We start from the raw sequence: 21,095 nt of genomic DNA, 5'->3' as shown, positions 1-21,095 counted from the left end.
GTTCTGACGTATGGATTTCTAGTGTGGTTCCCCAGCTGCACCAAGGCCGATCAGCAAGCACTCCAGCGGGTGGTGAAAGAAGCTGGCAGAATTATTGGAACAAGTCTGCCAGAGATCAGTAATATCTTCCCCACTCGCTGTCTGAGGAGGGTGCACAGTATCCTGCGGGACCAACATCACCCTGCGCGCCACCTTTTCCATCTGCTGCCCTCAGGGAGAAGGTACAGGTCTATACAGGCCAGAACATCCAGACTGGCCAACAGCCTGTATCCACAGGCTGTGAGGCTCCTGAACTCTCTGCCCCCCTCTCACGGACAATAACCATATCCAACTTCTTAATAGCAATGAACTGGTCTGCATTGGTGCATCATATCTTTATTCTCTTCCCCCTCCTGCCCCCCCCCTCTTTCTTAAATAGATAACTATCATATCTGATATCATATCTCACAGTACAATAATATTGAATGGGTTGCATTGTTGTATTTTGTCATGTTTCTCAGGTCTTTGTCTGAATTTCTACGAACATTATTGCTAAGGATTGTCTTATTGCATTGGAGTCACACTGGGTTAAATATGTACACTTGGGTTTTAAGGGGTATTTATTATTTTCTTCTTTTTTTTGGGTTGTATGGAAGCCCCAAACGCAATTTCATTGTTCTTGACAATGACAATAAATAAATAAATACTAAAATACTTTCTGTAAAATTGTGTTATTTCTATAGTCTTCCCTTGTAGCTAATCTATATCAAAATATAACTTCTTGACCCCGCTTTTCACAGGGCTGCAGTTTATTACATAAAAAGATAACTCCCTTAACTGGACCTGAATACAGTAAATGTGTGCAAAAATGACTTTCAACCAACACTTTGGCAAAAAGTCATGTACAGTGCAAGGACACTGAGTGGATACAAATATAGCACTGGCACATAGCCCAACCAGTAAGTGACTACCTTGGAAAATGGAAGCTCAGTTGAGCAACCTGCAGTCAGCAACAGAACACATCTCCCAGCCTCTCTTTTTTCTCACGTTTTCAGTTCTACACACCGTTTTATAGCAGACAATGCAGCAGGTGTTTAAGACAGAATTGGTCTATGACTGTTTGTTACCAGCTGTGCCCAAACCCCCACACAGCCAAAGCAGCTGCTACAGTAGGCTAATGTTAAAGTACAGCTAATATAGTTTCACAGATGTAACAGATGCTCTGGGAAACAAGGGCATGAATGGAAGATAAAGAGAAACAACCTTAGGCATATCCATCTCATCATCAAAGGCCCTGAGCTGAAAGAGAACAGAGGGTTTCAGGGGTTAGATAACAATGCAGGAAGCAGGAAGTTAAGGCAGAGGTCAATGATAAAGCATGTCATGTTAGTTAAGTGAGTTAACACTGCTGAAAAAAAAAATCGAATTCAGGAGCACAGATACAGTGCCATATCCATGTGCAGTATTTTTTCATGGATATTAGGAAAAGTGAGTATAATTAGTACAGTCTCACACAGCAGTGACCACCCCTGTTTAACTGAAAACCAAGGACAAGCCAAATCCCTTCAAAAAACTGGTTGGGGTACGTGTGATGCAGTATGTGTGTATATAGTGTAAACTCTATATAACTACACAAAAGATTTGATGAAATCATTTTCATATATAAAATCATAGTAAACATTGTATCAGATTGCTGTTTTTGTGTGAGGACTTGCCTTTTGAAAATGCATCATTTTAGGAGTTTTGTGCTTCACTTTTAGTTAAAACGAATGAAACTTAGTTGCTGAAAAGTTGTTTTTTTTTTTTTTTTTTTTTTAAACCCGGCACTTTAAAAGACATAAAAAATAGCAAGAAACTATCAACATCTTTTATTCTAAACCTGCATTGATACAATAAAGTATATACAATGTAAAAATGTACAGTCATACCGCCTACAGTGAAGTGAATCATCTCCCCATAGAAATACAATATGCCTGTGCTTTGCAGCATCTCCTACCTTCTCTCCATAACCTCTGTCCTTAGTCATCATCTCCCGAAGCGTTTGCAAAACTTTAATGCACAGTCTCTCCTCATTTTCCTCCAGCAGCTGCTTGGTATGTTTGATCAGCCTGCAAATGAACATTAGAGCTTTAGTCTCAATCCTAATGAGGGCCTTTACGCTTTAATTGTAAATTTCATCGATCGCAGCATTCCTTACTTGCATATAAATCCTCCGCTCTCGCACTTCTTGCGCGAGTCTGTGTTCTCAGGGAAGAGCAGCTCAGGCCGATGCAGCACATCCACCAGAACGGACAACTCAGCCTGGACCAGCGGACGAAGACGGTCTTCGAGAGCGGACACGATGTCCTATATTACAGATAAAGCAACACCCTGAAGGTTTTTGTGCAATAAAGAGACATAAAGCAGCGCAAACTCAAACAAACCTAACCTGCAGCCTCTCTATGATATTCCTGTAATCCCTTGACGCGGTCACTATAGAGTCTCTGCGTGCAGCGTTGCGAGCAGTAAGTCTCCAGCTCATGGCTGTCTTCTGAACGATGTTATTGGATTTCACAAACAGGTTGTTCACCTGGTTGTCCAGGTCCACAGGTATGGCTATTGCTCTGCCTTTGGCTGGTGGATTCAGAAAGACATACAACATTAGTGTCAAATCGCTTTAGGATTAATATAAACTGTTAAACCTTTTGAATATGATGGACTGATTTTGAGAAAGACCTTGGTCTTACCAACATCAGAGAGCACTTTGATACAGCTCTCAACATGACCCTTCTGCACTGGCATCAACCAGTTGCAGTGATAGGCCCTGAAGACAGCCTGCAGCAGCTGCACAAAAACTGGTTGCCTGGTCTGGGTAAAAAAATAAGAAGAATAAGAGAAAAACAAGTGAAACTGTAGTTTATTCTTGATTGAAGTTTTCTGATAGATGTGTCTCACACGCACACACAGTGCTGTACCTGAGCTGCTGTGATATTACTGTGCTAATCCCCGCATGCTATTGTGGTCAGTTGCTACTGCTAACCCATCAAGCAGACCTTTGCCCAAAACGCACCTGTGAAAATCTTTCATATTATTTAAAAAAAAAAAAAAAGAAATCTTAGCACCCAGATCTTCTGTGCCCTTATTTAAATTGTAACCGATACCTGAAATATTTTCCCCAAAAGAGAAGCCTGAAGAGCACAGAAAACATACAGCAGGTGACAAATTAAATAGCAAACCAAGATATAGTAAGGGGTTAGGCCAACATTGTGCCACAAGAGCAGCTTAAATGTGCCTTTGTTAGCTCTCTGAAACACTGAATGCTATGAATGAATGAATGAACAATGAATGCTATTCTTTGAAGTTATTTCATTAGATTTAATGATGGCAGTGGAAAGCATTATCTAGTCCGATGGTCCAAAATCTCACAGATGTTCAGTCGGGTAGGCGGTGAAACCATAGCTTATGATTCATATCATTTTTGTGCTCATCAACCATTTAATGATCCCCGTCGATGAAGGTGCTGTCATGCGGAAATCAACTACACCCAGATGTTTCATCACTGGATAAGGGTGATTACTCAGATAAACACTGTATCGAGGGTTTTTTTTTTTTTTTACCTTTAATAAACTTTTTCTATAAACAGTTTTTAAACCCTATGAAGGAAAAGAACAAAAAATGATTCATTAACCAAAATTATTGTAAATAACTACTGGCCATGTCTGATCTTGCAATACCCGATTACCTCTACCAGAAGTTGACTAACATGCTGAAAACAGAAGTGGGAAGAGAGAGGAAACATGGTGCCAACAACCCAACCTAACCACTCCAAATAATGTTACTCAGCAGACACAGTTCTCGGGAACTCTGAGGAAACGCTGAGTTTACCACTTACGGAAGCAGAGTCTTGGCATTTTCCCATAATTCTGCTTTTGCAAGAGAGACTCGGGCTATTGGTATAAAATTACATGAAGCAACAGTCATACAGTATATTTTATACTTATATTTGTTCTGATGGCCACATAAGGACAAACTGTTTGCTATTAGGCTTAAAGTTAGCAGGTAATAACTAGTTCCTAAAAGATAGTCTAGGCAGATAGATTTACATGAACTCTACACGTTACTGTTATTTTCAAAATGTTGAAGTATACCAGGGCTGATATTGACATTAGCATATTTATAGCTACTGTAAAAGCTTTTTTTTTTTTTAACCCCTTTGCATTATTGTAACAGGTTACCTGCAGGCTGGTGCTCTGGTCAGAAAAAGGTGAGCTGAAGAAGGTGGTCACAATGCCCATGACTGTCTCTGTCACATAGCGTTCAAGAATAGTGTCTGCATGCTTACGGTCACTTGTGTTGTTGCACACCTAAACAACAGAAATAACACATTTTGTCTTTTAGCTTGTTTGTTGTTTTCTTTTTTCCTTTAATATAGCTTTTATGTCATTATTGAAATAAATATGGGGTTTCTTACTCTGCAAATGTCAACTAGAAAGTTCTCAAAGAGTTTCCACATGTGGTTGGAGGTGTAGATCTCCTTCATTTCAACCTCAGTGTCCACATAGCAGTGGTTGAGAAAGTTGATATAAGCAATCTTCACCTGAAAGGTTAAGATTAAAGTTCATGTAAAAAAGATGGCGCTAATCTAATAAAACAACAGCAATACCTGTAGAATTTGTAACTTTAGATACACCACAATAAGCTCTAGACTCCTAGTTAAGGATTTAATAGTACCACATTATGGACAAAATTCATAATGTGGCACTATTTGATACATTTGTCACTAAAGCTAACTATGTGACATTTTTAAAGCTTGACATGCAGCAAAAACAATGAATAACTGTATTGCATTAGCAATCTGTAAGACCTGCAATCCACACGAAATCAAATGTATTTTAGATAATCAGCCTCTATAGCATACCTATTGCAAGCAGTAACACTTATCTTTAGATATGGCTCCCTATCTTTATTTCTTCAATTTTTCCAGTGCATTAAAATCACAAACTGTGCAGCTTATTGTTTCTCATAACTCTCAAACATTCCAGCTTATCTCACCTCAGGGATACAGTCTTCATGGGTCACCACCCGCACTATGTCATCCAGTGGCAAGAGCGAATTACACTTTATCTCTGTGTAGACGTTCTTGCCCTCAGTGCACACAGCCAAGAGCTCCACTAGGTGTATGTGGTACATTAGAGGACTGTTCTCATCCATGCGATCCCTCTCTGATCGCATCATCTGGACCAGAGTCTGGAAGGAGGCACGGTCATTATAGAAGACCAGGACATCTTCACCAGCATTCACCAGCTGGAGGAAGAAACGGATACATATTAGAACATAAGGAAACTGTGGCATAAGTGAAACACAGTGGGGGGGAAAAAACTGTGTAGAATTGATTTAGCACCTCTGCCATGACAATGTCTTGGCACTTTTTGATGAACTTGTTCTCTGCCTTGACAATAGTCTGTAAGAATTTCAGGTATTGGACGTTGCGGCCATGTGTTTCAATGCAGTGGACAAAGTGCTGAACCACACGCTCATTTATTTCACTGCATAGCTGGAAGTTGTTCATGAAGATATGCTGCATGGTGATGGCCTCCAAGATCTGAACACAAGAAAACAAAGACAAGAGAAGCCAGTTTTCCAAGATGTTGTTGTTGTGCAAAATCAAAATCTGTGCTTTTGTATCATTAACACTGCAAGCGTCAATCAGTGCACAAGACAGCTCACCCCTGGGTTGAGGAAAAGATTGATGTGCTTGTGTAGCAGCGCCTGGTTCTGCTGATTTCCTGCACAGAAATTCTGTAGAAACTGATGGGCTAGCTTCATAATATCCTGCATGCGTAAGTCTTCTCCCTAGAGTGGAAAAGGGCTAACGTGAAGGTTTGCCCGCTCGTACACACAAAAGAATGTGCTACTAAAAATAAAAACAAAAAATAAACCCATTGAGAACCATTGACACCTTCTCATAAGGGATCTGTAAGAGCTCAAGAACCACAGCATGAGCCCCCATGTTCCTCAGCAGCCTCTGTTGCTGCTTCTTGCTTTTTCTACCTGACAGACCTTCTTGGACACACAACCTGCTGAGACGCAGCAGGATCTGTGAGGGAGAGTTGAGAAAAAGCAAAAACATGAGGAAAATATATGTAGAAAAACTCTAGTGCTGCGCAACAACATTTGCAAAATATTCAGATATGTTAAAACAATCTTTTAACAAGGTTAGAAAACTTGTTACCTCCTTCACCACCCTGTAGTTGTAACTGCTTGTGCTTTCTGCTTTCTTTGGTTTGTCTATGCCCCCTGAGTCACCCTGTGAACGACATAACAGCGTGTTATAGCCTTACTGTGGTAAAAAAACAACAACAAAAAAAAACAAAAGGAATACTTTTTGGTGGATGGCTTTTCAGGGTTATGAGATTGGCTCTGTTCAGGAAATAACACCCTGCACCTTTTTATGTTCTGGCTCAGCGGCGAGCACGTCCACTACATCCATGCCCTCGTCTGGCCCCAGCCTCTTATACACCCAGAGCTCAGACTTCTCGACGATGGAGCGCAGCTGGTCCAGGTCCGACTTTATTTGCTTGTAATTTTCCACATCTTGGCTGGTGACGAGCAACTGGACCTGTAAATACAAAAATTTGCTGGAAGATTAGGCAAACTGCAGAGCAAAAAGCTATACAGGATCCACAAAATGTTACTGTGAAAACCTGAATATGCATTTTGTGTCACTGAGGTTTAGGAAGATCCTCCAAAGAATAATTCTTAATATTTCAATGTTTTTCATCCATTTTAGAGCAATACAAGTATTTGCAAATCATAATATACTTAAGCAAATGTCAAAAACACAAACAAGTGTACGGGTTATTGATTTCCTTGCTTTAGTTTTAAGTTGAGGGGAGTCACTGTGAGGATACCTGCTTAAATGCCTGCAAGACCTCCTGCCTTTGGCTGAAGTGCCTGAACAGCAGATGCAGGGCTCGAGACACCAGAGGAGGATAGTCGTGCATGGTTAAATGGAGCAAGACCCTCAAAAAGGTTCGGCCACCCTGATCATCCAGGTCCAGAGGGGTGTTCTCTTCACTAGACATAAACAGAACATATACTCAGAAACACTTCTCTATTTCATATTTTCGACTCTTTCGATACTCAATGTGTGTTTACCTTCCACCAAATATCCCCTCTGCCTGCTCTTCTATGTGCTCAAAATCCAGAGCCCCTGGAATCACAGAAAATCTCTCTAACTAACAAAGTCCATAACTTGTTCACACATTTGTGTATGATGTAGCTATGTTATTCTAAACCTGGCATGTTGTTTGGTCCTTCGACTGCTCCAGCTAAAGATATGTCATTTTGGGAATTACTCTCATCAAACTCCCTCTTAAAGATCGATAGCAGACAGGAGATCCTGTAGTCCAGGCGAACATTCAGGATGAACTGCAGTGAAGAAAAAAACAAAAACAAACGACATACATATATAATGTGCTGTATTTATTAAGGTTATATTGAAGTATAACAACATTAGAACATTGTATGTCTTCCACCTGCAGGATCTCGATGATCTTGAGCTTGGTGTCCATGACCAATATGTCCTGTTTCTCTGGTTCAGTCTGGGTCTTGACTGCGTCACCATTGGGGGCCCTGGTTGAAGATGGGGGAAGGAAACCCCCCCCTCTGAGCACTACTTGGGACATCAGCTCACCAACGCCATGAATTGACCTCATCACATTACTGCCTGGAAGCATTGACACGCACGCAAAACACACAAATGAACTTCATATCCATGGGATTCCGGTCCTCATCTTGCCATCCCCTTACCTTTACTGTCATCTCCTTTGTCCAGCTTGTTGAAAGCAAAAATGGTACTGACATGGACACAGTCTAGAATAGCCAGGAGGATCTTGGTTAGTCTCAATAAGTCACTGAAGGTGTAGAAGCCAAAATAAATCAGGTTCCTGGCCAGATTCACCACCTAAACATGGAAAATAGATGCTTTCAGCGAGTTTGCTGATTTGATTTTTGGAGCATGACTACTATGACATGAGTGTAATTGTAGTATATCAAGAAAGCACCAGGGTGACCTCAAAGGTGAGTTTGTTCTTCTCTTTATCTGCAAAAGGGAAGCTCTGAGACACCACATCTCTCAGGTAGTTTTCAACAAATTCCATCGTTTGTGAGAATCGCTCCTTAATTTCATCTTTAGATGTTCCATCATTGTCATAGCTACAAGTAAACCATATGTAAACAACAAGTTACGAAACTGCAAACACATACATGAGAAATGCTTTACAATATGATTATATAGTTTGCCTACTCCCTCACTCGTCAATAGCAATCTCTGAAGGGATCTCAGACCACAGTCGTGCATATTTGACTGGTGTAACCTGCTCCTGAGGGTCACGATCCACATGCATGTGCAGCATCATTCGACAGAAAGAGGCTCGTAGGTCATACGGCAGGTCTTCATCTGACATACACCGCAAGATCAGGTCCACATCCAGCTGGCCAGAGATCTTGTTGATTGCCAGATACTGACGGTCCAAACACATTCTGGCAAACAGGTTTAGCTGGTACCTGTAAGGTGTCCACACAGGTAAGTCAGGCTCTCCTTTTGTAAATTTGCCATCACAGGATACACCTTTTCCATCTTCAAGGAGCCGGCTGAGGTGCGGTATTTACCTGTAGTAACTGATCACCTCCTGGTCATCCTTCTGACCCTCCTTGGCATCCTGAGCAAGCTCCCGGATGCTTTTACTGCGGATCTCTTTAGTGTTGTCTTTCCAGAACAACCACACTTCCTCCTCGTCTTCCTCTGATTCCACAGAGTTCTCCCCGAGTGATGCTCCTTCAATCTCAAATCTCGAAAGAACCAGTCTACAGAAAAAAAAGAAATCATCAAGAAAAAACTTAATAAAAACAGACATTATTTACTTTGCTAGTGTAATCGTGTGGGCAGAAGAAAGCCTTTGTATCAAAAATGTTTTATTTATTCCAAAACTGCGACAAATAACCTTTGTATTTTTAATCACAGTACTGGATAAAATGCCTTTTCTAGACACTAATTAATGGGCAACTGTCAAAGTGAAACCTCAGTACATTCACAGTGACATCAAACAGAGGGAACAGGGAGGAGGTCAAGAGAGTGATGAGGACTCACTTTGTTTCTATGAGGATGTCTGCGTTAGCTGGATCCAGCACTGCATTACAGATGAGCTCCTGTGTCACAGGGATGGACTTATTCATTGACACACACAAGTCTGAAAGGTAGTCCAAGAACCTGAACAAACAAAAGTATAACATTTAATCCCAAGTCTTCTTTTAAAAACCTCCACGATCTCTCAAAGCACGAGAGGTGATGAGTCTTTGAAGCGAGGCTTCAGCTTTTCTGATGTCACAAAGAGTTACAGTGGGGGAAATAATTATTCGATCCCCTTTCCAATTTATCAGTTTTGCTCACTTACAAAGAAAAGATCAGTGTCTATTTTTTTGCTGGTTTCATTTTAAAGCGGAGAGATCAACCAAAAATCCAGAAAAAGAAACACATGTGGCACACAGATATCGCCCATAGGACATCTAAATGATTCAGAGAAGGCTTGGAAGAACGTACTGTGGTCTGATGAAACCAAAATCGAACCCTTTGGCATCACCTTGACCTGTTCAAGCGTGGAGGTGGAAACATTATGATTGGGGCTGTTTTTCTGCTAAAGGCACAGGATGATTATAACGCATTAAGCGGCCAATGGATGGATCATACGATCTTTGATGAGAAAATCCCTCCCTGGCTGACAGCATACTGAAGATGGGTCTTGGATGGGTGTTCCAGCATGTATGGGACCCAAAACATACCAGCAAGGCAACAAAGGAATGTCTAAAGAAGACGCACATTAAAGTCATGCAGTGACCTAGCCTGTCTCCAGACTCAAGGGAGCTCAAGTCTTGAGTTGTCAGGTGGATGCCAAGAAACCTAGAGGATTGAGAGATTTTCTGTAAAGAGGAGTGGGACTGCACACATCTTCCCCCGAGATGTGTGCAAACCTGGTGACCAACTAAAAAAACGTCTCACCTCTGTCCTTGCCAAAAAGAGTGTACCCACCAAGCACTAAGTCATATTTTGCTTGGGGCTAAAATAGTTATTGCACTCAGTGACATGCAAGTCAATGCATAATGTTTATGTAATGTGTTTTTTCTGGATTTGTGGTTCATATTCTTTCTATCGCCATTCAAATGAAACTACCATAAAAATGAGAGACTGTTCCTTTCCTTGTAACTGAGCAAACAAATAATAATTTCGTCCACTGAATGACAAAATGTTGCAACGGATGTTTATTTGATCACCAGAATGTTCTTAAGTACAATACAGACATAGAGTTATGGTAACACATAACTAAGTAATGGTTTAAATTCAATTTAATTTTAATTGGATGCAGACACACACACACAAACCTGGGCTCACGGTTCTTGCGCACCAGGCTAACAAACGTGTCGATCTCTGCAGCGGTAATATGTTTCTCCAGGAGCTTGCGGTTGTTATGGAGCAGAGCTGTGATTGTGTCCTCTGCCAGGACATCATAACCAATCTGTTTCTGCATGAAGCGAAACTGTTTGGCTATATACTCCTGCAAGGGAGGCAGACGCTCTCAACAAAAAGCAACAAAAGACAGCTTAAGCACATTTTAAAGAATGTCATTCATTACTTGGCCTGTCTCTCTTTAAGCTCTTTCTAAAAAGCATAACCTTAAGTCGAAGCCATCATTGACTCATTTTGCCCCGTCTTTATCAGTGTGCAAAAAGAACAGCATGTCCACAATGTCCTCTTCATTTAACCTAATGAAATGACTCCTCTAACTATTACACTGTAACCAAAGAAATGGACTGTTCCTAGAAAAGCCAAATGGTAACTTTACTTTACAAGAATTCTTTATAGAATGAGCTCATATCACACTGGCTTTGTGTGTTTGTGCCAACAGAAATTGATAAAGAGACCTGGCAGATGAACCAGCGCATACTTCAGAGTACTTTCAGTTACACATCTTGGATTCGGAATATTTTTTGCTTCAGTTATCAAATCAGTGTTATCACAGAACAATGGCTTATTTTACTAAGCGGAAATACACCTTTACAGAAACCACAGCGAGACCTGTACCAAACGTCAGATGGGAACTGCACTTATGAAGACTTCAGGCCAGACAAAAAGTACCTGGTTCTTGCGGTAGTCCTGCTGCGAGTGACGTAAAACTCTGTAACATAGGCGGCAGATGTGTCTGAAAGGGGCATGACGCTGGTCAGCCAACTCCTCCAGCCGCAGCATGGGCCCATCGCCGCTATCTGTAAAAGGAGCCTGCAGGAGCTTGAAGATCTGAATTTAAGAGAAATGTTAAGACAGTTGTAACAATGACATTATACATAACTATATACAACTATGCAATACTGCTAAAGCAAATGTGGCAAAGATGCCACATGTCATGAGAAGATAGAGGGACTTCAGTAAGTCAGTAGGACTCAAGAAGTTCACACAAAATGGAAAATTTAACCTTGAGTGTCTAGAAAATGTTATATTTACGGTATTAAGACATCACCTGTTTGAGAATATTCTGTTCTCTCATTAACTTCTGTCGTTCTCTGTTGGGTTTGTTAACCATGATCTCCAGAACGTCCTGTCCATTGTTGGGAATGTCCACCACAAAGAACACCAAATCCTCCAGAAGCTTGGTAACGGCTCTGATTTTATATGCAGGAATAACAGTAAGATCGTGCTTATAGTTAGAACTTAACAGTGTTTACTGTTTAACTGTCCCACTATGCATTTTATACCTCCTCTCATTCTGGGTGATTGTGCCTTTTTCCAGCTTCCCAGCAATAGAAGCCAGCACTTTACTGGCATCGTTGGCAAAGTCAAGGTCTCTCACTTCAGCTGGGGAGACGGGCACAATGGCAAAAGCCTCTTTGTCTTCTTTGAGTGCAGAAGTTCCAATCTTGAAAAAAACAAAACAAAACAAGAATTGGTCTGTGAAACACTTGTTAAAGCTCTTTGCCAAGAACCCATAATCAAAACTGCAAAAGAGCATTTTTTGTGAAAAAGAAAGAGAGCTACCCGCACTTAATATATAACAAATTTACTGCACAGCAGGTGCAGGAGGAAGAGGGAACCAATGTGATTTAGATTTGACTGATCCAAATCTCCAGCATAGTTATAGCTCAGCATCCTGCACAATTTGCTACATATTTAGACATTATTGTAAATTAAGTGTCACTCACACGCAGCATGACAGGCTTTTCCTCCTCCTTGTCGATTGGTTGGTTGGTGCTGTGAACCCACGTGTTGGTGCACAAGTGTCTGAGGCGTACATACGAGTTTCTGAAAAGACATTTTATTGTTATGCTTTGTTCTTGTTTATATCTGCAAATTGTTTGTGCATCATAAGTGCAAAGGCTACATAACTCATGAAAAAGGTGATGTTTCCATTTTTTTTAAAAATGCTCTTTTTTAAGAAAAATCATGCATTTGAAGCAGAACCTTTGATCACCTTACAAAAGTTCACAAATATACATATGATCTGGGGCCTACATGGTCAGTCGACCACTTCCCATAAATGTGGCTAGGCAACAGCTTTCACTTCCTCGAGCTATTCTAGCGAAATTCGGTGCATTTCTTCTGCGACACTGCGAGTCTGCGTCATATTTTCTCACTCCTCACCAAACTTACACAGACACACGTTCACATAAGAACAGAATAATTGTCTCCTTTACACACTTTATTATATGCTCTATCTCAACATCCTTATCTGCATTGCCATCATAAAGAACAACTACACCTGCGTAACTTCCAACATCCACTTTATCGTGAATAATCATCAGTTAGAGACTCTCTTACAACAATTATTATCACACACACTTGCCATGCTTGTTTTGCAAACATATTACAACAGTGGTAATATACTGTGGAAGTCCCCTGCTTGTAATGTGTCTGCTGTCTGGGTTTCCGTGGAAAAAGTGACAGGGCAGGAACCAGGCAATGAATTTCTCTGTATCGCAATAACACAATAATCAGGGTGGGTCTGAAATGCTTCATCTTTTTTATCTTTCATACCTGGGAACTAGTGAGTCTCCCCCCCTTAAAGTGGTAGGGTCGAGCTCAAATATGGAAGAGATGTCATTTCCATCAGGAACAGACACAAGAGTGTACATGACTTTGTCCTGGACATTTCTCAAACGGGCTCTCATAGCTTCTTGCTCTGAGTCAAGCTGGAGGGAAAGGGGGAAAAATAAAGTCTGATTAAAAATAAACAGCAAAATAATTTTAAAAAATGTCAGAGATATGTCAGTGAAAGTGTTAAAACTCAGTGTGGAAAGATTTCTAGGAACTGAAGCAAGATACTGCTAATATATTACAGTGACCATAAATATTTCTTCCTTTTTTTCCCCTTGTAAGTTGCATTTCCCTCGTAAAACGTCACAGTCTTAATTCAGTAACTGATAATGGTTCCCACGGAAGGCATAAGACTACCTTAAATAAGTCAAAACTCAATAAACAAAAGATGTTATATGCAAAAAAGACTTAACTATAATGAATTGAAACTAATTTCCTTTTAATCTGAAGAGCAAGGCCGTAAACTGAGGAGGTGACTGGCTAGGATTTGGTTCACTTGTTACAGCTTGGCCAACAGATGTGAACAACTTCGGCCCGGCCTGTGAGATGAGGCCTCCTGCAAGTGCAGTGTATGGTTGAGGCACACTGCTACTGCACGTTTCAGGAACACACATTCACAGTGAAAGGCTGCCATCTGCTGTTCGCTGAAAGTTAAAGCATTCACATCCAGTAAAGCTACACTGAGCCCTCTATTGGTGGAAATGGTAAACAATACAGCTCTGATTATAACACGGGAAAAGAGGCTATGCCTTCTGGTTTTTTATTCATTTTATTTTTAAGTCACAATTTGGGGTTATTGTCTCAAAATTCTGAGTTATTAAGTTGAGATTTTGAGGAAACCCAAATGGATGCCATTATAATTATTATAAACAAGGTTCCATATTAAGAAATGAGTAGGTGAGTTTCACCAACATGGTATCTGTTAAACTAAACTATAAAATACAAATACATATGTGATATGTGAAAATAATTACACATTAGCATATATTTTTAAAAACTGAAGAATTAGATTGGAGATGCTCTTCTACACTACACAAATTCTTTCTGTGGCCATGACATTCACCTACTAAGGCTTATTAAGCACTGGATTCCAATTAAATATTTCTAAATATTATGACTTTTTAAAAAATGTCTACTTACTGAAGAGCGTGAGTCCAGGCACTCCTCTTCATAATCTGGGTTCAGCTGCAAAAAACACAAAAGTGATTCACTACTTCGTAAAATAAATAAATAAATCCAGTCCAAAAAGCATTCGGAAGATTGTAACTTAGGAAAATGAACTGAATGTTGGGTCACTGATATTTTCTTCAGTGTAAATAAAGTCTAATGGAAGTTCTTGGAATAGAAAAGCTGATGAGTAACATGTTATTAATAGGATGTTTAGATCACTTGGCTCCAATTATAACCAAAGAGGGCCTTAAAAATCACAGCTTCACATATCTGAATTAAGAGGTCTGAATCCACAGCAAAAATAAAAATGGGGTCTTTTTTTGCTGCACTCCCCCTCTTCACCTGCTTTCATGAATTTGCCCTGGTAGTTTTTGCGTAATCTTGCTGTTAAAGAGACAGACAGACAAACAAATGGAGGTTGGAGGCGTGCTGACCTCTGCAGCCAGGTAGTGTCCAGTGGCCAAGTGTTTGAACCTAAACAGGCTGTTCCAGTACCCTGCGCCCCCTCGGCACGGATCGTGCTGTACGACCTGATGCAAGAGCACAAAAAGTTGATGATATAAAATAAATAGGAAACAGATCACAGTCTCTATTCAGGTTTTTGTTGCTGCAGTTCAGAAAATCTACACCTGGGATTGCATACAAGTGCACAATAGGAAAAACCAGCTCTAACAATATTCCTGCTCACTTCTATCTCCCATAGGGCTTTGCTGCTGGTTGCCGAGGTAGCTGACTGTCGTCCCGTAGTGCGTAGAAAAACATATTGCTTTTTTCTGTGATCGTCACATGTAAGGAATTTCTCTTGCTCTGCATGAAACAGTCGTACCACATCACCCTGGAGAGAAGAAAAATGTAGGTTACTTTTCTCAGGTTAATCTTAAAACCACCAAAACTTGTATGAAATGAGACTAGTTTCAACTAGTTCAGTATATGAGGAATAAGAGAAAAATAATTAAACATTTTCTGGCTGCTGGCAAACATTTCATTTCATGGAGGTCGCATGGCAGACCTAGTTGCCTACGCTGTTTTAGATGTTAAAGCCCCTAATGTAGAGCTGTTTCTGTAAGAGATAATACACATTTGTTAAAATGTTCTGTAAACTGATGATACTCAACTGGGAAAATGTATATATATATATATATATATATAAAAAAAAACAAGCAAACAAGCAACCAGCCCACTCAACTCTGGTGAGGGAACCTTATGCAACAGCTTTTAGTTAGAGCACAGTTTCCAAAAAAGTGGACACTGTGAGATGCAATAAGATGCAAATTATTTGAATTCTATAGGAAATGGAAAACAGCACCAAAAAAAAGCAAAGAAGAAATTCCAGATATTCCAGACTCCAGCCACTCTACAGCCCTGAATTGGACAAGCAGATAAAAATGACTGGATAGATGGGCAGACGGATGGAAATTAAATTCCTATATGGAATTTGATGCCAGCAAAATGTTTAAAAAAAAAGCTGTGGCGGTCTGCGAGAGGTGTGTTGCATCACCACTTCTTTTAACAATGCTAACACTGTAAGCATCTGGGTAGTATAAATAGGATTTCATAAGCTCCAGTTGTATATATGCAGAATGTGGTTTGATATAATCCTACTAAAACAAGCCTTATAGCTTTACAATAAAATAAAACATCTTTCTGCACTCCGGAACCGGCAGTCTCTGAGCCTGTAGCTTCCATGACTTCCAAAAGACGTTAACATTTCGATTAGTGAGGCCACAGGACATTTTCTGAATTTACCTAAACGTACTGTGAACGGAGAAGACGGCTGAAATTCTGGGTCAAGGTTACCTGTGCTTTTGCCGTTGACAGTAGAATTTTAAATTGCATTTGTGGATCTAGCAACAAATTTGGTTCACCAGCTGTGGTTCTCACTTCCTGTGTCCTTGAGCCGATTTACCGATTTCCACTACTGAATTTGAAGAGCTGTTAACGTAGTGCTGCTGCAGGACTCTTCAGTATTGGTTTCTGGCCACTTTCTTTACATTCATAAATTCTTTAATATCACATCATCACTGTAGATGATTTAAACCCTCAGTTCTTTAGTGAGAAACGTTATTCCATCATAACTGAACCATTTACCCACGCACTCTTTCACAGAGTGGTGAACTCCAACTGAATTACACTGAAATAATCATTTGCTGTGGGAAGCTTTTTTTTTTTTTATAAATAGTTAAATTACTCATTTAATTAGTGTAATTAATTCATTTAGATTTTTTTTAGCTTCATGATCGCCTCCTCCGCTTGCATAAAAAACTACCAAATAGAAACTGAACACTTGCAATTCAATCAAGCTAATTTATCTGTTTCATTTGTCATTGAGGAAGAAGGGAACTGCTCGTCAGTCTGTGGGAAAGCATATAGAAACATAGCTGTGATTCTTAACGAGTTAATACAATACTTCTATTAATCATATCGTGATTGTTTGATTTAAAATCCTCCGTGATGTAATGTGAAACATTACAAAACATTTGTCATTGTCCAAAAACGTATGGACTCGTAGTCTTTGTACTATTTCAGTCAAATATAGACTATGAATGCAACTAACTGAATTCTTGTTATATTGGCATTTTATAGCGTCTGAAAGGTTTTCCATAAAGCCAGACTGAACTGACTTAGATGCTGTTGTATTATTTGGTTTGTTTGTTTCTGTCATTCTATTCATGTTATATTAAAATACAGTTATGTTATAACCAGTGTTGGTCAAGTTACTTGAAAAAAGTAATCAGTAACTAATTACTGATTACTTCCCCCCAAAAGTAATCCCATTACTTTACTGATTACTTATTTTCAAAAGTAATTAATTACTTAGTTACTTGGTTACTTTTTAAAAACACGATTTACAACCTGAATAGGTGATAAAGCGATAGATCTTTCAGCCCAATTCTACTTTTTCTACATAATGCATCATACAAAATGTAATCAAATGGAAAAGTCTCTTTTAAAACTTGTTTTAACTTGTAACTAACACCTAGTTTGCATCAACTTTATGCATCAAGCAAAAATTTAATTATATGCAACATTCTATGACTGGAAGAAATTTGTTTAATATTTAAACCTATTTTCTGCACATTCCAGCACATACAGTGGGGCAAAAAAGTATTTAGTCAGCCACCGATTGTGCAAGTTCCCCCACCTAAAATGATGACAGAGGTCAGTAATTTGCACCAGAGGTACACTTCAACTGTGAGAGACAGAATGTGAAAAATAAATCCATGAATTCACATGGTAGGATTTGTAAAGAATTTATTCGTAAATCAGGGTGGAAAATAAGTATTTGGTCAATAACAAAAATACAACTCAATACTTTGTAACATAACCTTTGTTGGCAATAACAGAGGTCAAACGTTTACTATAGGTCTTTACCAGGTTTGCACACACAGTAGCTGGTATTTTGGCCCATTCCTCCATGCAGATCTTCTCGAGAGCAGTGATGTTTTGGGGCTGTCGCCGAGCAACACGGACTTTCAACTCCCGCCACAGATTTTCTATGGGGTTGAGGTCTGGAGACTGGCTAGGCCACTCCAGAACTTTCAAATGCTTCTTACGGAGCCACTCCTTTGTTGCCCGGGCGGTGTGTTTTGGATCATTGTCATGTTGGAAGACCCAGCCTCATTTCATCTTCAAAGTTCTCACTGATGGAAGGAGGTTTTGGCTCAAAATCTCACGATACATGGCCCCATTCATTCTGTCCTTAACACGGATCAGTCGTCCTGTCCCCTTGGCAGAAAAACAGCCCCATAGCATGATGTTTCCACCCCCATGCTTCACAGTAGGTATGGTGTTCTTGGGATGCAACTCAGTATTCTTCTTCCTCCAAACACGACGAGTTGAGTTTATACCAAAAAGTTCTACTTTGGTTTCATCTGACCACATGACATTCTCCCAATCCTCTGCTGTATCATCCATGTGCTCTCTGGCAAACTTCAGACAGGCCTGGACATGCACTGGCTTCAGCAGCGGAACACGTCTGGCACTGCGGGATTTGATTCCCTGCCGTTGTAGTGTGTTACTGATGGTGACCTTTGTTACTTTGGTCCCAGCTCTCTGCAGGTCATTCACCAGGTCCCCCCGTGTGGTTCTGGGATCTTTGCTCACCGTTCTCATGATCATTTTGACCCCACGGGATGAGATCTTGCGTGGAGTCCCAGATCGAGGGAGATTATCAATGGTCATGTATGTCTTCCATTTTCTGATGATTGCTCCCACAGTTGATTTTTTCACACCAAGCTGCTTGCCTATTGTAGATTCACTCTTCCCAGTCTGGTGCAGGTCTACAATACTTTTCCTGGTGTCCTTCGAAAGCTCTTTGGTCTTGGCCATGGCGGAGTTTGGAGTCTGACTGTTTGAGGCTGTGGACAGGTGTCTTTTATACAGATGATGAGTTCAAACAGGTGCCATTCATACAGGTAACGAGTGGGGGACAGAAAAGCTTCTTGCAGAAGACGTTACAGGTCTGTGAGAGCCAGAGATTTTCCTTGTTTGAGGTGACCAAATACTTATTTTCCACCCTGATTTACGAATAAATTCTTTACAAATCCTACCATGTGGATTCATGGATTTTTTTTTCACATTCTGTCTCTCACAGTTGAAGTGTACCTCTGGTGCAAATTACTGACCTCTGTCATCATTTTAAGTGGGGGAACTTCCACAATCGGTGGCTGACTAAATACTTTTTTGCCCCACTGTAATTTTTTTTGTGTGTGTTTACACTCACTCTTTCAAATAGATGCAAGTAAAACACAGCAGAAAATAAATAAAATCAAAGACTAGCGGTCCTGTTGCTCTATTTTCACCTGTAAAGCAGGAGTAGGGTAGGCGGAGGTTTACCCTGGTGCAGGTGTGCCGCGGCGGTCAGTGCCGCGAGTTTCTCTGTGAATTTCCCATTACGTCGTTGCGCGCTCGGTACTTGCTTGGGAGTTTAGGGGTTTTTTTCGCTGTAAAAAGACGTTTTCTTCCCACGCACAATGGACACTAATGTTTTTGTCACTTTTTATGGAATCAAACTTAAAAGTAAGGTCAGTACTTCCACGCTTTAAACGCTGATACTCTCTCCCGTACTCGATATATTATCCACTGTTGAGCTGCAGACAGCTGTTGTCATGAACGTCGCACTCGCTTACGTCACTGTCATGAGACGTTCTCGCAAAAAAAAAAAAAGTCATGGTTTTAGTAACGCAGTGTTCCTATGGGAAAGTACCGGTAATCGAATTACCGTTTTTGCAATTGTAATCCCTTACTTAACTCATTACTTGAAAAAAAGTAATCTGATTACAGTAACGCGTTACTCTCTGGTTATAACACATATGCAATGATTTTCTAAAAGCCATAGACAGTTTTTCTAGGCTGGTTTCTACTGTGAGACAAACCCCTTTAAGAATGGCATCCTGATTGTCGCTCCATTTCATAAACAAGACGATCTTCCAGCTGGTGTTACAGTTGACTGAATTCACCTGAAAAACAAACAATCAGAAGAATGTGAGTTGTAGCATCATGTAGTGACACTAGACCTTTCATTTGTTTTCTCATATTCTGCAAAGATCAAAAAAACAAAACATAAAATCATCATAAAATCATTTATTTTGAGATTAGATCAGAGACCACTCTTATTTAAAGATAATATCTAAATGTATTGTGCATACGTTGGCATATATTGCCAGAATCAGTACTTGTAATTCAGTTAATAATCTACACATGTCGCTAAGTCAACGCCAAAGAAACTGATATTTAAAAACCTATTTTAACTGTCTAGTAAACATACTACTGTAAATATGAAACTAACTAATACAACATATCAAACACAGAACTGAACTTTATTCCTCTGGTTCCTCCGTTGGAGTCTGTTTGATGCCATTAACATCCAAGATTTATGTTTTCACTTTATGTTTAAACCACTTGCAGTCATCAGTCATCAATGAGATACAAAAGTTTTTGCGTTTGCTTTTCAAAAAGAAGAAAAATAAAAGCACTTATTTCTTAATCTTTTTGTGTTTCTACTTAATGTCCTTTGATAAATTAATGAAAACAATGTTGCTTAGTAACACAGAGCAGAAAAACAGGACAACTCTCCTAACGTATTGTTAGTTTTAGCCTTTTGTTTGATTGCGCTCAATCTAAGGAGGACACCAGAAGAAGCCTGCAGTTTAACAACAGTCAGCTGTCAGCCAAGCCGGAAAAAGCGCTAATCATACCTCATTGCATCCTGGATTATCCACGAGCTGGTGTGTGCTGGCATGAAGCGGCTGACCAGCATTCACTGGGTTCAGGACCACTTTGTCCCCGATCACCACCTGCCATTAAAACAAAGAAAAAAAAAGAAAACATTAACAAAAAAAATAATAGTCTTACTTCTCTACGCTGTCTTACCTATAGTTGTGCAGATTCATTGTTTTATTTCTTTTATCTTTTACAGCTTTAAAAAATATATATTTTCAAATTCTGTGACGTTTTAAATTTTATTGACATCCCTCGACTTTCATTTGATTCTTGGTACTTCCATAACTGTACATGCTCTGGCTGCTTTGTAAAATTTGTGATTCTTTGACTTTAAGGAGGTTAAATTGAGTCAATCTATAGTAAACTGTGTCAAACGACTTAGTTAAAAAACATCTGCCAATGACATGCACACAGGCAATGGTCAGAGAGTATCACCATCCATTTATATGCCACTGCACTGTCTATTCTCAGCAGGTTGAGAGTGACTCCAATTATCTTTTTGTTCTTGACCTGCTGCTTAGGCTTCATGCCATAACTAATTTGAGAGGAGCTTAACAGGGAAGCCTGGACTCCACTGTAGTTCATTTTGTCCTTGGACAGCAGC

At 39.9% G+C, this 21,095-nt stretch overlaps 1 protein-coding gene across 8 annotated transcripts in view; it reads right to left on the bottom strand.

Moving 5' to 3' along the window:
* LOC101463889 (inositol 1,4,5-trisphosphate-gated calcium channel ITPR1) overlaps positions 1 to 21,095 on the bottom strand; it is a 74,832-nt gene that overhangs the window by 37,167 nt on the left and 16,570 nt on the right. For 3 of the 8 annotated variants that reach the window (XM_076883979.1, XM_076883980.1, XM_004544942.5), the window contains exons 7-39: positions 20,467 to 20,565; positions 19,645 to 19,728; positions 14,958 to 15,104; positions 14,704 to 14,799; positions 14,240 to 14,284; positions 13,040 to 13,194; positions 12,208 to 12,307; positions 11,764 to 11,924; positions 11,529 to 11,670; positions 11,150 to 11,308; positions 10,396 to 10,568; positions 9,110 to 9,229; positions 8,632 to 8,826; positions 8,275 to 8,526; positions 8,034 to 8,175; positions 7,771 to 7,924; positions 7,497 to 7,687; positions 7,257 to 7,389; positions 7,117 to 7,171; positions 6,870 to 7,035; positions 6,404 to 6,577; positions 6,191 to 6,265; positions 5,918 to 6,055; positions 5,686 to 5,811; positions 5,360 to 5,560; positions 5,011 to 5,262; positions 4,430 to 4,555; positions 4,194 to 4,322; positions 3,120 to 3,146; positions 2,706 to 2,826; positions 2,408 to 2,592; positions 2,177 to 2,325; positions 1,976 to 2,087 (exon numbers count right to left, since the gene is read on the bottom strand). In XM_076883979.1, coding sequence (XP_076740094.1) covers positions 1,976 to 2,087; positions 2,177 to 2,325; positions 2,408 to 2,592; positions 2,706 to 2,826; positions 3,120 to 3,146; positions 4,194 to 4,322; positions 4,430 to 4,555; positions 5,011 to 5,262; positions 5,360 to 5,560; positions 5,686 to 5,811; positions 5,918 to 6,055; positions 6,191 to 6,265; positions 6,404 to 6,577; positions 6,870 to 7,035; positions 7,117 to 7,171; positions 7,257 to 7,389; positions 7,497 to 7,687; positions 7,771 to 7,924; positions 8,034 to 8,175; positions 8,275 to 8,526; positions 8,632 to 8,826; positions 9,110 to 9,229; positions 10,396 to 10,568; positions 11,150 to 11,308; positions 11,529 to 11,670; positions 11,764 to 11,924; positions 12,208 to 12,307; positions 13,040 to 13,194; positions 14,240 to 14,284; positions 14,704 to 14,799; positions 14,958 to 15,104; positions 19,645 to 19,728; positions 20,467 to 20,565 — 4,584 coding nt within the window. Of the gene's footprint in view, positions 1 to 1,239; positions 1,279 to 1,975; positions 2,088 to 2,176; positions 2,326 to 2,407; positions 2,593 to 2,705; positions 2,827 to 3,119; positions 3,147 to 4,193; positions 4,323 to 4,429; positions 4,556 to 5,010; positions 5,263 to 5,359; positions 5,561 to 5,685; positions 5,812 to 5,917; positions 6,056 to 6,190; positions 6,266 to 6,403; positions 6,578 to 6,869; positions 7,036 to 7,116; positions 7,172 to 7,256; positions 7,390 to 7,496; positions 7,688 to 7,770; positions 7,925 to 8,033; positions 8,176 to 8,274; positions 8,527 to 8,631; positions 8,827 to 9,109; positions 9,230 to 10,395; positions 10,569 to 11,149; positions 11,309 to 11,528; positions 11,671 to 11,763; positions 11,925 to 12,207; positions 12,308 to 13,039; positions 13,195 to 14,239; positions 14,285 to 14,703; positions 14,800 to 14,957; positions 15,105 to 19,644; positions 19,729 to 20,466; positions 20,566 to 21,095 lie in introns of all 8 variants that reach the window. The other 5 variants (XM_024802444.2, XM_076883978.1, XM_004544940.5 and 2 more) reach the window with 4 other exon arrangements.

Source organism: Maylandia zebra, linkage group LG5 (assembly GCF_041146795.1).
Source record: "Maylandia zebra isolate NMK-2024a linkage group LG5, Mzebra_GT3a, whole genome shotgun sequence".
In the NCBI taxonomy this organism is placed as follows: Eukaryota; Metazoa; Chordata; class Actinopteri; order Cichliformes; family Cichlidae; genus Maylandia; species Maylandia zebra.
Note: the sequence above shows the minus strand (reverse complement) of the source record. Positions and strands in the feature narration are given on the sequence as shown.